Source organism: Barbus barbus, assembly GCF_936440315.1.
Source record: "Barbus barbus genome assembly, chromosome: 4".
Lineage (NCBI taxonomy): Eukaryota > Metazoa > Chordata > Actinopteri > Cypriniformes > Cyprinidae > Barbus > Barbus barbus.
Window position 1 is genome coordinate 22,431,297 of NC_136732.1, and position 18,313 is coordinate 22,449,609.

Below are 18,313 nucleotides of genomic sequence, written 5' to 3' on the forward strand. Positions count from 1 at the left end.
GAGAAATAAAAGCACACCAAAAGATCAGGAAAAAAACAAAACACTGCTAAAATTGCAGAAAAAAAACAATACTTCATGATTTTCCATATCAGAAGCAAACAAGCAAAATAAAATGATTAATCATAGCAAGTGTACATGTGTAATCAAAATATTTAAATGCACTCTAATCACATCATTAAGTGTCTCTTACATCATTTTTAATGATTTGGTACATTTTTTTCTTTGTGATTTATTGCATGTTTGGACTAGTGTGAACATCTGAACATCATGCATTTTATTTTTAGACATGTTTGGCCTGATCAAAATTACAGTTTTGAAACATCCCCATATTTTAAAGTAAAAGCAACAAAGTAGAAACAGCTGTTGGAAATGTAAACCAAAACATATGCAAAAATGCATAGTTACCTTTTAATACCACTTTTACATGTCGGGTGTCCTCGCCAACAGAATTGTTTGCAGTGCAGTACAGATCCTCAGGTGTTGATTCGGTTATATTAAGTTTTTCACTACGTTCTGTTTTATTTGTGCCGAGTCTCCAGCTGATTGTTGGTTTTGGGTTTCCCTCAGCTTCACAAACAAGCACCTCTGGATAACCTCGAAATACAGGCACTGTGGAGGGCAGTTTTGTCACATTGATGATCGGTTTATCTACAGGAAAGAGCAAAAACAGGTTTCACATGATAAAAATGAAGACCACCTGCAAAGTAAACCTGGAGAAATTATTGTACATACAATGTACAGTAATGTTGAGGTGTTCTGATGACATTTTTGTATAACGTTGAGGTCCTCCTGCTTCCAGTTCTGCTTCACACCAGTACTGAGCTCCATCATCAGTTTTGTTTGGACTGATCAGGAGTGTGGCAGTTTCATTCACTGGAGTCTCACTAGTGTCACTGTAGGTGGTTTGATTCAGCAGAGTCTGTTCTTTGTACCATTTGACTGTGAGATTCTTTGAGTTGTTTTGACTCAGTTTGTGCCATCTCACAGCAACAATCTTAGATGGATACACATTCTGAATGAAGCACAGGAGCTCATACTGCTTGCCCACTATCATTGGTCCTCTGTGTTTCTCAAAGCCGATGGAAATACCTGGAAGACACATTAAGCATAATAGAGTAGCTGAAATACCAAATACTTTAAATAAGTGCAAAATACAAATTATTTTAATTTATAGAAAATAAAAACCATTAGAAATTAGTGTGGTCATTCTGGTCAAACAATTAATTTCAACTAATCGCGTCCAAAATAAGTTTGTGTTTACATAATATATGTGTGTACTGTGTATATTTATTATGTATAAATAAATACACACTTAGTATATATTATGAAAATGTTTACATGTGCATGTATATATTTTTATACATATAATTGTTTTTCTTAGATACATGCATGTATGTGTAATAAATATTCCCAGGACACACATATTTTATGTAAACAAAAATTTTATTTTGGATGCAATTAATTGTGATTAATCATTTGATAGCACTAAAGAAATTATTTTTTAAAACAAATGCACACTGTTGTTGACTGGTGACTGTTGTTTTGGCACAAGTTAGGTTTCTAGCTGGTACTGTATGTTGCAGCTATTGCTTTTTGACCACCAAGGTCAAAAACATCAGCCATGTTTCAGAACAGAATCACCATCTTATCTATTTTTCCAGCACACTTAAGCAAATAATAATGTCAAGGCCAGTACAGTCAACTTACTATTTTGTATTGTAAGTGTGGTATTTCCAGCAAATGCCAGCGGGCTATGATGTTTTGCACTTCATGGACATATTTTCTCTATTTTATCTACACCCCTTCAACAAACTCTTAAACCAGCCTACACTACCTGGTTTTACAACAAACAAACAAACAAAAAACATGGTTACTATAGTTAAACCATGGTAACAACAAACCATAGTTTTGCTACACTAACCATAGTTTAACCATTTGTAGTAAAACTGTGGTAACACAAATGGTAGGCCTAATCAATACCCCAAAAAACATGGTTACTACACTTTTGCTACAATAAAACCATGGTTAATTTTCGTAAGAGAGTAATTTCCTCGTAAATACTAGCTTTAGGAGACCCCTAACTTAAGTCTAACGGTAACTAAGTAGCCTACAGTTAATTTTAACTCAACAGTATATTTGCAATTGCTGACAGACTACTTTTATGACCGGCTGTGGTTAAACTGCTAAATGCAGGCTGATATGATAACAAACACGGTGTATTTATCTTGTTTGGCAACGTTATTCTATCGCTATTTAAACAGTGTTACTCGAAAATAAAACACCGGGGCCTTTTAATCTCTCTTTAACTTCTTTAACCCCCCTTTCTCAACTGTAACACGGAAAACTGCCCTGAAAATATGTAATTTTTCCACCGGATGGTAAGAATTCATCACTCGTTATATAAATGTCCTACCATCCAGCGCGCACCGCAGCGAGAGCAGATCCAAGATGAGACACGTGAAGAGGACACGATCGCTCCGCGCCGTCATGCTTAGTTGTGTCTGCACTGTATCGAAACCGTTTTAACCAGCTAACTGTGTTCAATCGCTCAAGCAGTAACACAACACACAGTCTCGGACCATTAATTTATCGCAGGAACCACTGCCCGATCTGAATCTGCCCTCGCATAGCTGCCTGTTTTAGTTAATGTTATCCCTCCCCCACACATCTATATTCATTTGCACCCTGTCAAGACAAAACCGGGACTGGAAATGGAGACAACTCATTCACCTATCTTTTAGATAAAGCCGTTTTGAACATCGCATTAAGTGTTTAAAGGCCTCCTTTGAAAAACCACAGCTCTTTACTTCACTCCATTTCCCTTCATTGTCAACACATCCTCGAGCTCAGATATGAGGGTGGGTCTATATAAAAAACATGCGGTTTCATATCACTTCCCACGATGCTTTGTGTCATACTGGACACCCACCGACACTGTCATGACTAAAGCATACTTCCCTATACAGTAGGCTATGCAGAAAAGACTGAACACATGAGATTCTGAGAGTGTCCTTGTGACTGAATTGTAGCAGTTAACAGAAACAGATCTGTTGTACCAGCATGCAACCCTCAGCGGGTCGAGTTGAATAGGGCATTCAGTATCGTGTGCCTTACCAATAACGAAGCTATAGAATCAAACAAGTGGACAAGAAGACACAACTAGTAGTTGAAACTAATTCCAAGTAACAGTTTCACCAGCTAAAGTAGGCTAATGAATAGTACTTCTGACAGGTTTGAAATGATGTACATCCACATGCAATGAGTGACAGGAATGGTCCACGAGTTTGCCACCAATTTAAAACCACACAACTAGTCAAATTCAACTATTTTTACTTTCTTGGTAACTTTTTTACAGAATGAACAAGAGTGAAATACAGCTGTAAATAAGGCAATTCGTATGACAACAGTAACTTGTGAACAAACTTTGAAGTTGGCTTGAGAAAGTTTGACCTGTTTGAAGTGGTTTTAAAACATGTAGTTTGAAGGTATTCAGCTGAATAAGTCTGAAGTTTGAATAAACCACATTATATATTTACATTTAGTCATTTAGCAGATGCTTTTATCCAAAGCGACTTAAAAATGAGGACAATGGAAGCAATCAAAATCAACAAAAGAGCAACGATATGCAAGTGCTATAACAAGTCTCAATTAGCTTAACGCAGTATATAGCAAGATGCTTTTTTATTATATAATAAATAAAAATAAATAGAAAAACAATAGAGCAAGCTAGTGTTAGAGGTTTTGCTTTGTTAATTGTAAAATAAATAAAAAGAAAACAAATAGATAGAATACAAAAAGATTAGAGAAGCTATAGTGTTAGTTTTTTAAAGGGGTGGTTGATTGCGATTTCACTTTTTTAACGTTAGTGTGTAATGTTGCTGTTTGAGCATTAACAATATCCGCTAAAGTTGCAGCACTCAAAGTTCAATGCAAACGGAGATATGGTCTTTTAAAATTCTGGCAGTTTAATGCCTACAAAAATGGCTGGTAGGAACTACAACGAGTTACTTTCCGCGTTCGTGACGTAACAAAGATAAACCCCGCACCCGGGAACATGCAGCAAAGGGGGCGAGGCCATGCTGTGCTGCTTTAGAGAAGAGGAAGAGAAAACTAGGGGTGCACGTAAAAATCTATTCACATATGAATCGCGATTCTGTCTTATAACGATTCTAATGGATTCACAAGTTTCAAAATCATATGTTTTAAAGCAGCGGTTCTTAATACTGATACTCGCTTCGCCCTGCTCTGCATCTCTCTCTCTCTCTCTCTCTCTCTCTCAGACAGATTATCAGCTCAGTGAATAGAGTCTGGGAATGTGTCGTCACATCAGCAATGCATTCTGGGAATTTAGGTCACGGGAGCTACAGCGGAGACTGGATAATATAGTGAATATAGACATCGATATTATTTAATGTTTCTATTATTCTATTTAAGATAGCGTTGGAGTGGTTAAGGCTCACTTTACATCATTTGCCATAGCCCTTTGCACGGCCGGTGTGAAAAATGTGCTTTTTTCAGCCTTAGAAATTTCCAGACTCTATACACTTATTTTCACATAGCTATGAGAATTGTAGGGCTGCAACTAACGATTATTTTAATAATCGATTAATCTGTCGATTATATTTTCGATTAATCGATGAATCGGATAAAAAACCAAAAACAAGGCATTAATTTCCAACCCTTTATTCAAAAACAGAACTAAAATATTTAGAAAGTGCACAAACACGTTGCTCCTTGAACATCCCAGAGCTGTTATAATAATAATAAAATAAAATAAAAATGGACTAACACAAAAAACATACACATGTATGCTTTACATCTGCCAAATATATAGACTTTTTTTTTTAAATAAAGTGCCACCTGAGCTGCCAGAACAACAGGGGCGTGTCTAGAGCATTTTAAATGGGGGGGCCAGTCTGGGGCACTGCCTCAAAAGAGGGTGGCCGGATACATGGGGTTGGATACATGATGTTAATAGGCCTATATATAGGCTATTAATTGCACAGTGTGAGATTCATTGGTACTCACAGAACTTTGTGAGATCGCGATGAACAAAGAGTGACAGCTTTATTGGTTATAAGCGCTCTTTGCAAGCTTTCTAGGCAATCCATTTAAAATGTAGAACTTTGTTTTTTGCCCACACACGTTGCAAAGTTTTGGGAATGACATCTGCATATTTATGCAGGATTTGCTCTCCAAGTATCAGCATATTGATAGTAGAAGGGACAAAATATGTGAAAATGTGCATTTAAGAGAGCACCCCCACTTATTTTAGAAGCAGCTTTGGTGATTATTTCTGGAACCTGGTTGATATGCTTCTATAACTATATACAAAAACAACAAAATACAAATGCACTACATAAAATCATTTAATAAATGCATATTTACAATTTAAGCACTTAACTAAAATAAGTATTAATAAAATTAATAACTAGAGAAGGCTAACTATATTCAGCTTGCTTCCATTTAGTGAGAAAAGCCTACTCTTCACTTGAATTAGAAAAAAAAAGCTTTTCTGGTCTTCAGTGATGCGAGGATAACGTTTGAGCATACACACAATATCTGAGTGAGACCCGAGCCAATTCATAAAAGAACAATGTAGATTTAAAAGCACACGTCCAGTTTTGTGCGAGTGAAGGAAATCCGCTTGCGAGTGGAGAGATGCGTGCTCGCGCATTACATGATCGCGTAACATTATGCGCTCTCGACATCTATCATTTAGATCACGCTAAAATGCCTAAAATTAATAAAGAAGAGAAGTAAGCGGCCCTAGGTAGCTGACTACACATGCCAAGATACGCCAGATGCAGTTAGAAATTTACTAGAGGGGGCACCTAACCACGTAGACACGCACCTGCAGAACATCTCGGTTACGTATGTAACCATGGTTCCCCGAGTAGGGAACGAGATGCTGCGATGACGTCATCGCTTTGGGAACACCCTCGGTGTGACGAATGTCTGAAGCCCTTATACCATCACGCCAATTTATTGGCCAAATAGCGCATGGCAACGCCCCTACGCATACGTACCGTATGCTATATCAGCGTTCCGCGCGCTATTTCATCAGATTTCCAAATGACGAAGGAAGCGCTATCAAGGTACGGAACGGCCCTCATCGCAGCATCTCGTTCCCTACTCGGGGAACCATGGTTACATACGTAACCGAGATGTTCCCCTTCCTAGGTTCACTCAATGCTGCGATGACGTCATCGCTTTGGGAACGCTATACCATAACGCCTGACGTACCTTAGATAGCTGGAGACCAAGGAAGCGTCTGCTCAAGCGGATAAGACCCGGGAGCCAGGAGCCATCCTCACATCCAAACTGTAGAACTTGATGAAAGTGCTAGGAGAGGACCAACCTGCCGCAGCACAAACATCCTCTATTGACGATCCTCTCAGAAGGGCCTGAGAAGAAGCCACTGCTCTTGTGGCGTGAGCACGTAATCCCAGAGGCGAAGTCAAGCCACGCGCCTCGTAGGCAAGCGAGATAGCCTCAACTATCCAGTGTGACATTCGCTGTTTGGTGACAGCGGAGCCTTTGCTCTTACCACCAAAACACACAAACAGCTGGTCAGATCCACGCCAATGAGCTGTGCGGTCTACATAGATTCTTAATGCCCTCACCGGACAAAGATCCATGTTACCTGACCCCGCGTCAGCATGGGAGAAAGCCTCCAAAACCACTTGTTGGAAACGAAATGGATTCGAAGCAACCTTAGGAATATAGTCCGGCCTGGGTCGCAATAAAACCTTCACTAGCCCTGGGGCGAAGTCCATACACGAAGGGCTGATAGATAGAGCCTGTAAGTCCCCTACTCTTTTGAGGGAGGACAACTTGACTGCCACAGACTCCAATGGCTCAAAAGGATGGCCCGATAGGCCTTCCAAAACTACTGAAAGATCCCAAGAAGGTACTCGCGTTGGGCGGAAAGGCCTAAGCCGTCTCGCACCCTGCATAAAGCGTGATACCAAAAGATGACGACCCACTGAAACACCTCCTACAAGTGCATGTCCCGCGGATATGGCCGCTACATACACTTTGAGAGTAGCGGGGGTCACTCCTTCAGAAAAACGACTCTGAAGAAACTCCAGCACTGAACCAATGGGGCAATGAACTGGATCCAGGGCACGTTGTCTACACCACGAAGTAAAGAGTCTCCACTTGAAAGCATATAAGCGTCTCGTGGAGGGAGCTCTAGAATTAATAATAGTGTCAGTAGTCTCAGCTGAGAGACCAGAACACACTAACGCATTCCGCTCAGGGGCCACACCCATAGCTTCCATAAATCCGGCCGAGGGTGCCAAATCTTGCCCCGAGCTTGAGTCAACAGATCGTGTCTGAGGGGAACCTCCCAAGGAGGGCCGACCGACAGACTGACCAGATCTGAAAACCACGACTGGGTAGGCCACCACGGAGCCACCAACAACAGGCGCTCCACTCTGTCCAATCGTATCCTGAGTAGAACTACTGGGAGCAGCCGGACAGGGGGAAAAGCGTACAGACTGGTTCTGGGCCATTCGTGGGCCAAAGCATCCAGACCCAGAGGTGATGGGGGAGACAGGGAAAACCAGAGCGGGCAGTGCGTAGTCATGCTCGAAGCAAATAGATCCACTTCCGCTCGTCCGAACTTCTGCCATATGAGATTCACCACTTGAGGGTGAAGTCTCCATTCCCCGTCGTTCAGTCTCTGCCTCGAGAGCAGGTCTGCTCCTGAGTTCAGGTGACCTGGGATATGGACTGCTCTGACTGACAGGAATTTGGTCCGAGCCCAAAGAAGAACACACCTCGCCAGCCTGTACAGGGGGCGAGAATGTAATCCCCCTTGACGATTCAGGTATGAAACTACGGTCATGTTGTCCGTCCTGACCAACACATGACAGCCTGTCAACTGTGGTAAGAACCGCCTGAGAGCCAGGAAGACTGCTAGTAATTCCAAACGATTTATGTGCCAACTCCGCTGCTCCTCTGACCAGAGTCCCCGGACTGGGCACCCTTGATGGACCGCCCCCCAGCCCGTCAGTGACGCGTCTGTCGTGATAGTCTTGCGACGAGGACACGTTCCCATCTGGACTCCTTTCTGAAGGAAATGGGGTCTTTTCCACGGTTTTAGAGAACGAAAACCTCTGCGTGTCACCGTAATTCTGCGTAACGGATGACAATGAGGTGAAATGTCCTGGCTCTTGGTCCACCACTGAAACGGTCGCATATGGAGCAGGCCCAGCTGGACTACAGGGGACGCTGCCGCCATCAGACCCAACAACCTGAGACACAAGCCTACATGGACTAGACGTCCCGTCTTGAAATGACTGAGACAGGTCTGTAATGACTGCACACGTGCGGGAGACAGACGTGCCTGCATCGTGCGAGAATCCATGTCTACCCCCAAAAACGTTGTTTGCTGGCGAGGCAGCAGAACACTCTTTCGTGGGTTCGTTCGTAGCCCCAGACTCCGTAGATGATCGAGCACCGAGTCTCGATGTCTCAGTGCCTGATCCTGGGATTGAGCTAATATAAGCCAATCGTCTAAGTAGTTCAAAATTCGGACGCCCCGGAGCCGTAACGGGGCCAGGGCTGCGTCCATACATTTTGTAAATGTTCGGGGGGCCAGAGCCAGTCCAAACGGAAGAACACAGTACTGGTAAGCTTTGCCCTCGAAAGCGAACCTGAGGAACTTCCTGTGTCTCTTGACGATCTGGATGTGAAAGTAGGCATCCTTTAGATCGATGGTCACAAACCAATCTCGGGGTTGGATCTGAGACAAAATGGACTTTACTGTTAGCATCTTGAACTTGCTCACTCTGAGCGCAAGATTCAAACGACGCAAGTCCAGAATTGGACGCAAACCACCATCTTTTTTGGGAACAGCAAAATACCGGCTGTAAAAACCCGACTCCATCTGAGTGGGGTGTAATTCCTCTATAGCCCCTTTCTCCAGGAGTAACACGATTTCCTGACATAACACCGCGGCCTGCCCAGGACGTACAGTCGTGGGAAGAATCCCGCTGAAAGGGGGTGGCCCTTTCCGAAATTGTATGGTGTAACCGTGTCGAATGGTGCGTAGAACCCATTGCGAGACGTTGGGCAAGCATTTCCACGCGGCCCAAAAGTCTGCTAGAGGTTTTAGATGCTCTATGTCTGGCTGTAGTTGAGCTACAGGTGTCAGGACATCTGACTGCGGAAAGCTTCTCGCGTCCGCGAGAACAGGTAGCACAGGTGGAGCTGATAACAATCTCTCCTGAGTTTCTTGCATAGGGTCCCGAAGCAACTGAGTGGCGGGAACCTCTATAACAGGGTGTCCGAGAGCCCTGTCGGGCCGGCCCAACACCCCAAGGGTACGGGCTTTGAAGGCCGTCATAAACGGGCCATGCTCGCATGGCCCTTGGGCTTTTGCTCGAACTCTGAAGGCTGTGGCGCGCAGAGTGTCTGAGGAGGTGCTCGCCTTGAGGACCCAGTCTAAAACCGCCCGAGGCGCAGAAAGCGGCGGAACAGTTGAGATCTGAGTCGGGAGGCCACATTGAGAGAGGCGGATACGCTTGTGCGGTCCAACCAAACTCTCCGAAGGAGGGCCTGGCCTCCGAAGACGAGCGAAGGAATCAGGAGCTGCTACTAGGAGCCTGAGAACGAGAGGCCATGGCCGTCGAGCTCAGGTCTATCCGTTTGCGCTGACGTGGGCGAATGGGTGGACGAGACCTAGGACCCCAATCCTTCCGAGGGGGTGCCATAGGCGATGGTTCCCTACGCTGAACCTCCTGATGACGGTGTAGAGAGGATGAACGTGAACGAACCATGGGTGGTTGACGTTCTGCTTCCCTGGGCCTACGTGGAATGAGCTGGCGAAAAGCGGCAGACTGTTGTTTTGCTGCCCGAAACTTTTCCACCACAGTGGTGACTGAATCTCCAAACAGGCCGTCTTTCGAAATGGGAGCGTCCAAGAGAAAAGTTTTGTCCTTTTCTTTGATGTCCGTAAGAGTGAGCCAAAGGTGGCGCTCAACCGACACCAAACCTGCCATAGACCTTCCCACTGCTCGAGCTGTATGTTTGGTAGCTCTAAGCGCCAAATCCGTAGCTCTCCTGAGCTCCTTAACAGCCTCAGGAGTGAGGCCTTCCCCTTCATCCAGCTCCTTGAGGAGCTCTGCCTGATAGGCTTGAAGCACACCCATAGAATGTAGCGTGGCCGCGGCCTGCCCAGCGGCCATGTAAGATTTCCCGATTAAATTGGAGGTTATCCTACATGGCTTGGACGGTAACATAGGGCGCGCTTTCCAAGACGGAGCGGAATTAGGCGCGAGGTGTGTCGCAAGCGTCTCTTCGACAGCAGGCATTGCCCCGTAACCGTGATCCGCCATTTTGGATACGGTGGCGAAATCAGCGGCGGCCGCATTAGTAATCCGCGCCGAAAAAGGCTGTTTCCAAGACCTCGAGACCTCTTGGTGGAGGTCTTGAAAGAAGGGAAGAGGCCTACGGGGCTGGGATGGAGTACGACTAGTTAAAAATCGGTCATCCAGTTTAGATTGGGCCTGGTTTTGCGTCGGCTCACCGTCCCATTCTAGCCCCAATTTGTCGACCGCGCGCGTCACAACGTCTAAAAGTTCGTTGTAAGAAGGGGAATTGCGTTTCTCCTGTCCGCTCGGAGGGAGAGAACTGCAGGATTCCGCCATTAAATCCTCTGAATCGGAGGCCGCGGTGGACAAAACATCATCGTCATACGGGCTACAACCAAAGGAAACCGCGCTGCGGGCCTCCAGGGTAGGCCGTAAATCGTCATTGACGAAAACAACCGGCTCGACATAACGCTCTTCTAACTCTAGAACGTGGCCGGGAGAGAGCGCGAGGAAAGGAGAATACTCCGTCATCCCGCTCTCCATGGGCTCTAACTCGCACGCGTCACCCCAAGCGATTGTCTCATGCGGCGCCTCGGCAACCGCAGAAACGGATTGGCGGGGGTTAGACGCAGGGCCTTTCGAAAAGGCCGCGAGCCTCGAGCGTAATACTTTAAGCCGCAGGCTATCACAGTGATGACAAATGGATAGGCCGCTAAGCGCCGCTTGGGCGTGATCACGGCCTAAGCAAAGCACGCACCTGTCATGTGTGTCTCCCGCTGTGATGAACCTTTCACACGGCTCGATGCACTTCCTATGACTCATCGTGTCCGCTAAGAGGAGTAAACTGCTCTTATTTCCGAGGAAATAGCTGAGAACACGAAGTAGTATGCTTCCCAACGGGCAACAGATGATTCGCTTCCTGAAGGAATTGAAATCTGATGAAATAGCGCGCGGAACGCTGATATAGCATACGGTACGTATGCGTAGGGGCGTTGCCATGCGCTATTTGGCCAATAAATTGGCGTGATGGTATAAGGGCTTCAGACATTCGTCACACCGAGGGTGTTCCCAAAGCGATGACGTCATCGCAGCATTGAGTGAACCTAGGAAGGGGAACAATAAATAATTTATAAAAAATAAAGAACAATACAAATCAGAAAATTTAACAGGATTTGTTTGAATGTCAGAACTTGTTCTCTACACTACACTGCAGACGCACACACTCGCAGATGCACACACTCGCAGACGCACACTCGCAGATGCACACACTGACACACACACACACACACTTACTTTGTTCAGACACTTTGCATTGCAGTTAACACACTTTTTCTGTTTATTTAGTGTGAAATGCTCCCACACCTTGGATGACTTGGGTCGCACGGATTTCTCTGCCTCCCATGTATCTTTCCTCTACCTCCGCTCGTTTTTTATTTTAGCTCCGCCCTGTCTATGAGGCGCCGAACTCTGCTAGCATCCGTGCGCGAGAGAGACCGAGTGTGTTCACTCCGCTCCATGCTCAACTAATTTTTTATTTATTTTTTTTTTATAATCAAACGTCTCCGCGTCGCGAGACACAACGAATCGATTATGAAATTTGTTGCCAACTCTTTTAGTAATCGATTTTTATCGATTTAATCGATTCGTTGTTGCAGCCCTAGAGAATTGTTATACATGGACATGCGTGTGGTTGCTGTACTGTATTCAATTTTTAATCAGGATGAAACCGTATATTAAAAGCTAACAGAAGCAGTAGCATTTCCAATAACAGCGTATCTAAAAGTATGAGACAACAACAAAAATTTTGTCATTTTACATTTAGTCACGACAAACATACCATTAAGAGCCATATTTGCTCAGGTTACACAGCGATCCTCTTCACTAATATCCTCTGCGTCTCAATCGGGCTTAAATTGATAATAAATATAGACGACACCATTGATTGCAATACAACCGGAGCACATGCGCGGGACGTTTCGACGCGCTCTAGAGGCGGTTTAGCCAATCACAACACACTGGACCAGCTAACCAATCATGTATTTCTGAGGGAGTGGCTTCAAAAAAGCAGGAAATGATCATTGCATTTATCAGAGAAGGGACAGAGCGGTGTGGAATAAAGGCAAATTATGTGAAAAATAATGTTTTTTTTTAAGAAAACAAAGCATTAACACATGTTAGACTGCACCCATAAACACAATCAAGCCTTGAAAAAAAAAAAGGTCAACCACCCTTTAATACTAATTAAATAAGTCTAAGAATAAGTCTGAAGCAGTGGTGGAACGTAACAAATTACATTTACTCGCGTTACTGTGATTGAGTATCTTTTTTGTGTACTTCTACTTTTTTAAAGTAATTTTTAAAATCTGTAATTTTACTTTTACTTAAGTATATTTTGTTTGAAGTATTGTACTTCGCTACATTTTAAAACACATTAATTACCGCTCCCTGGAAATTAAGCCTGCCTGGTGATGTTTGTTGTTGGTTTGCGAAGTGTGTGCCCTATCCAACCCCATCTTCTCTTCCAGATTTCTGCTTCAACAGGAAGTTGGTCGGTCCTTTCTCATAAGTTGGTGTTACTGATAGTGTCAGGCCAGTGAATGTGGAGAATTCTTCTGAGACAGCTGTTGATGAATGTCTGGATTTTTCTGTTGGTTACTTTGGCTGTCCTCCAGGTTTCAGCCCCGTACAGCAATACTGAATTCACGTTAGAGTTGAACAGTCGGGTCTTGGTGGTCAAAGTCAGCTCTCTGGAAGCCCAGATGTTCTTCAACTGGATGAAGGCGACTCTTGCTTTACCAATTCTTGCCTTGACATCTGCATCTGTTCCACCTTGCTGGTCGATGATGCTGCCCAGGTAGGTGAAGGACTGCACTTCCTCCAGGGGACATCCGTTCAGTGTGACTGGGCTGATGTCGCTGATGTTGGTCTTGAAGATCTTGGTCTTCTCTTTGTGGATAATGAGTCCAACCTGTGCTGATGCGGCAGCCAACACACTGGTCTTCTCTTGCATCTGCTGTTGGCTGTGGGAGAGGAGTGCGAGATCGTCGGCGAAGTCTAGGTCATCAAGTTGACTCCACAAGGTCCACTGAATCCCATTCCTGCGTTCGTTGGAAGAAGTTTTCATGATCTAGTCGATGGCGATGAGGAAGAGGAACGGGGATAATAAGCATCCCTGTCGGACTCCAGTGTTCACCCGGAAGCTGGTGGTGAGCTGTCCTGCATGGATCACTCGGCAGGTCATGCCTTCGTATGAGCTCTTGATCAGGTTTACCATCTTAGATGGGATGCCATAGTACCGGAGGAGCTTCCATAGGACCTCTCCATCCACACTGTCAAACGCCTTCTCGTAATCGATGAAGTTGATGTACAATGATGAATTCCACTCCAAAGACTGCTCGACTATGATGCGCAGTGTTGCACTTTGGTCTATGCATGATCGGTTCTGCTGGAAGCCAGCTTGCTCATCTCGTAGTTGTGAATCAACGGCATCCTTCATCCGCTCTAGGAGGATACGATTGAAGACCTTGCCTGGCACTGACAGGAGTGTGACACCTCTGTAGTTGTTACAGTTGCTGAGGTCACCTTTCTTTGGAAGTTTAGTTTCCCTGGAAATTGCTGCAGTAAATAATGGGCAGGAGAACAAACTGGCGCTAAAATCAATTAATGGTGCAGACACAGCTGAAAACAAAACCCCGTCGTATTCTGCTGAAGTTGAACTCGAAGGAAATTAAGTGAACCCCTATTTATGCTCTATTATGCAGTGTAAGTGTTTGCCTTGGGAGACCAAACTAGCAGCTTATAAAATCTCGACATCAACCCTTCGCAAGGATGTAGAGGTAAGGTAAATACTTACATCGTTGCATTGGTGGTTAAAATGAAGCTTTGACAGTTTAACAAGAGGTTCTGCACAAATTAGCCAAAAAGACAGTAGTGCAGGGTGTGCAATATACTGTATATAGTCTGCGATAATATTGTAATTGTTGTTCCCCTTCAATTCGATCACTACATTGCTGTGGCAAATACATTTTCCTCAAATACTACTGAAGCCTAATTGAATCACGTCAGTGAAACTGGCCAATGGCGTTCAAGCGTGCAAAATATGAGAGGGAATCCCACTCTATATAATACAGTGCTTGTACGTCATCCATTCAGAATCTTTTTCTTCAGCCAACCTTCTACAAGAAGCAAGAAGCCTATCAACAAGACTACTCACCGTGATCTACATGCTGCAGCGGACACGCCTTCTCTTCCCCTGCTGTGTTCTGGTGAGCTTCGGAATCAAGGATGACTCGCGATTGCCTCTCCTGTGAGGAGCCAATCGAACTCTCTGATGGCCACGAATCGTGCGTCTTCTGCCTGGGTTGTGCCCACGCAGACGCGGTGCTTGGGGGGGTCGGACTGCCCCCACTGCGGGAATATGAGTCTCCGGACTCTCAGGCTCCGTGTGGCCATCGTCCAAGGCGATGAACTCGCCCAACTAACTCTGCTGCGCTCTTCCTCTGCAGCCTCTTTCGAGCCAAGGAGGAAAGTGCCGCGAGTTTCTAATGCGGATCTGTCAGGATCAGGTGACGAGCCCGCGCCGGCTCAGTGCCCACGCGCTCCTCACCCCCCTGCTGCAGGTCACCCTCCAGTGCACTTCATGACCGCTGATCTCCGCCCCTCCCCCGATTCCCCGAGGTGCACAACGAGATAAAGTCGTGGAACGCACTGCTCACCAGCCGTCGCTGTCGATCTCTGTCCTTCAGCCGCGGCGAACTGGAGAGTGAGAAACAACGCGTCTCTCCCCTCTAAACCTTGCCGCGCCACTGCAAACCTCGCCCGGCAAGGCTTTCTCTGCGGCAGGCCAAGCAGCTTCAGCACTGCACATGATGGCGATACTCCAGGTATATCAGGCCAAGTTGCTCAAGTCTCTGGATGAGGACGGGCCGGACCCTGAAGTGTTTAAAGAGCTCCGACGCACCACGGAACTGGCCCTCAGAGCGACGAAGGTGACAGCTCGAGCAAACAGCCGCAATATGGGGAATCTTGTGGTGCTAGATCGTCACCTGTGGCTTACTCTGTTAAAGGACTCAGAGAAAACGGCCCTTTTAGACGCTCCCATGAATCCCTCAGGTCTCTTCGGAGCTGTGGTGGAGACGTTCACGGAGCACTTCGTTGAAGCGCAGAAGTGAAACCTCTGGCGCGAAACCTCCTGCATGTTCCCGCTCCTCCTCAGCGTAGTGCGCGGGAAGACCGCATGCCACTTCTGCTGCTGTTCGGCGCGAACAGTAGCCGGCGATGAAGTCAAGATAATCGTGGCCAAAGCGCCATCAGGGCTCGAAGGGCCAGAGACCCTGCCCTGATAGAAACGGCGGACCACCGGCACTGGAATCGAAGCCGTATTCCTGATGCAGTCTCTCGGAGGAGGAAAGCTGTACCTAGCGCCGAAGACGAGCCACTGAAGAAGTCCGCTCGCTCCGCTGTGTGTGATCACCACGCCCCCTGCCTGTTGCGGGTGGCGAGAGCAATTGTCATGTTTGTGTTTTGACTGTTGCACTATGCAGCGTAAATCGCTCGTTCAAAATGATTACACTGAGACAAATCCTGTCACATATCAGAACAGGAGATTGGTTTATCTCCGTGGATTTAAAGGATGCTGTAAGAATTACAGAACCTCAGACACTTTGAACTTCTGAGATGGACAACACACACACAGTGCATTAACATACAGACATCTGTCTCCACATCCCACTGAGAGAAAATGCGGGAAAACGCCTCTCTGAAATATGCATCAGTTCCTTTTCATCCCCTCTTCCCCTCACCCACCCTTCCTTTCACTCAGCTCACTCAGAATGGTCAATAGCAGAAATGTAATGTTCTGCATTAATGCAAGTGTTATTTACAGTCATGTTTGGTATCATTTGAATTGTCTCAGGGCGACTGGTACAATGGTCTCATTCTTATAAGAAGTAAACTAAAAGGTAATACAGATCCTAAGAGTTCAGAGATATTTTGCATACTGTAGAGGGTGGTTCAGTTCCCAGTGGTTTTCATGCAAATTACCTTCTGCCTCAAAAGGTGCTAACTCGGCTTGATCAAAGCAAATTCAAATTGTTAGTTCCTGTCTCCAGTTTGGGGGATGTTTATCCTGGTCTGAAGTACTTAAGGAAATGTGGCAAAAGGATCAGGGCGAATTCTGTAGCCAGAAGCCCGTAGTGTGGTGTGTCAATACTCACACTATGTATTTCTATAAAGTCAGGTTTGCATTCTTTACTCATAGATTTATCTTTGAGAATTCGATGTTTTGTATTGATATGATTTGATCTCTTTGAATTGCTGTGGAATTGAGATAATACATACAGTATTTACCTGACTGAGAATAAATTGTTACATTTGACCTTATTCTGTTTTACTCTGTAATTATTGACTCTAGTAGATTACGTTGCATCCTTGTTAAAGACATGAGCAACCGAATGAACGAGTAAATATAAAGTCAAGAGTTAACTAGAATAATCAAATATCAGAAGAATACAAATTAGAAATAGATAAGCAATCAATTTGTATTTCAAGCTAAATACGAGGTCATAAAAAATGGAGTCAGATTAAATGATAAAATGGAGTCAGATTAGAGTTTAACTTAAATTGAAGAGCTTTGCACACCGGAAAGACTGAACACGCAGGAAACCTTCATCCACCATCGGAAACCTTCTTTGGGCCAGATGGGTGGACCTTACAATGCTTATTTTCACATTCAGGTAGCCCGCGCCACAGGCGCTTCCTGAGATTTGCATTTGAGGGGATAGCTTATGTCTCGCTTATGTTGGCTTATGTCTGGCCCCTCGTACGTTTACGAAATGCATGGACGCTGCTCTCTCTCCTCTGAAGCAGAGCGGAATGCGCGTCCTGAACCATCTCGACGACTGGCTAGTCTTAGCCCAATCAGAGAGTGTGATGCTAAGCGACAAATTCAGACTCCTCGCTCATATTCAGAGCTTAGGGCTGACTGTAAATATGCAAAAGAGCATGCTGGTACTGAGCCAGAACATCTCCTTTTTAGGAGTGGAACTGAACTTGATCAATATGCGAGCATATCTGTCGGAGGAGCGCTCACAAAAACTGATCAGCTCTCTCGCAGTCTTCAAATTAGGTCGTTCTTCCCCGCTAAAATGCTTTCAGAGGACGCTTGGCCAGATGGCTGCTGCCTCGTGTGACGAGTCGGCTGCCCCCCCCCAATATCATCACCACCCCGTCCCTTATTCGCCGCCCGCCACACTCGACAGTGTGCAATCTAGGGCTCCTACATATGCGACCGCTTCAGCTCTGGTTAAAGAGCCGGGTGCCACAGAACACATGGCGCACGGGCACCTTGCGCATCAAAGTGACGTGCGACTGTTTGCATACGCTGACCCCTTGGTGCAATATGACTCTGTATCGCCGGGGTGTTCGTATTGGCCAAGTGATCAGGAGAAAGAATGTTACGACAGATGCATCGAGCACGGGCTGGGGAGCCGTATGCGATGGGAGACCAGCCTTCGGGACATGGTCAGAAACAGAGAAGTCATGGCACATAAACTGTCTGGAGCTCCGTGCTGTACACCTAGCGGTCGAGTGCTTTCTCCCAGACATTCTTCAAAGCCACATTCTCATCAGGATGGACAGCATGACAGTGGTAACATTGCGGTAGCATCGCAAGGCGGTGTGAACTTGCGGCCACTGCTGCGGCTGGCGAGAGACCTCCTTCTGTGGGCAGATCGACACCTCCTCTCCATTCGGGCAGTACATGTGCCCAGACGCCTGAACTACGGCGCGGATTTACTGTAGAGGGGCGGGGTAATCCATGGGAGTGGAGATTACACCCTCTGACAGTCAAAATGATTTTGAGTGTATTCGGCAGGGCGGAGGTGGACCTCTTCTCATCAGCGGAGAACACTCACTGTCCGCTGTTTTATTCACTGACACACTCTCCCCTGGGAGTGGATGCACTAGCTCACAGCTGGCCGAAAGTACGC

The 18,313-nt window shown here is 45.7% G+C and overlaps 2 protein-coding genes across 2 annotated transcripts in view; one reads left to right on the forward strand and one right to left on the reverse strand.

The window, feature by feature from the left end:
• LOC306869044 (vascular cell adhesion protein 1-like) overlaps positions 1-18,313 on the forward strand; it is a 709,597-nt gene that overhangs the window by 489,625 nt on the left and 201,659 nt on the right. The gene's annotated exons all lie outside the window — the stretch shown is intronic.
• LOC306869049 (intercellular adhesion molecule 1-like) overlaps positions 1-18,313 on the reverse strand; it is a 33,469-nt gene that overhangs the window by 2,565 nt on the left and 12,591 nt on the right. The window contains exons 5-6 of the mRNA XM_079415625.1: positions 733-1,089; positions 406-648 (exon numbers count right to left, since the gene is read on the reverse strand). Coding sequence (XP_079271751.1) covers positions 406-648; positions 733-1,089 — 600 coding nt within the window. The remainder of the gene's footprint in view (positions 1-405; positions 649-732; positions 1,090-18,313) is intronic.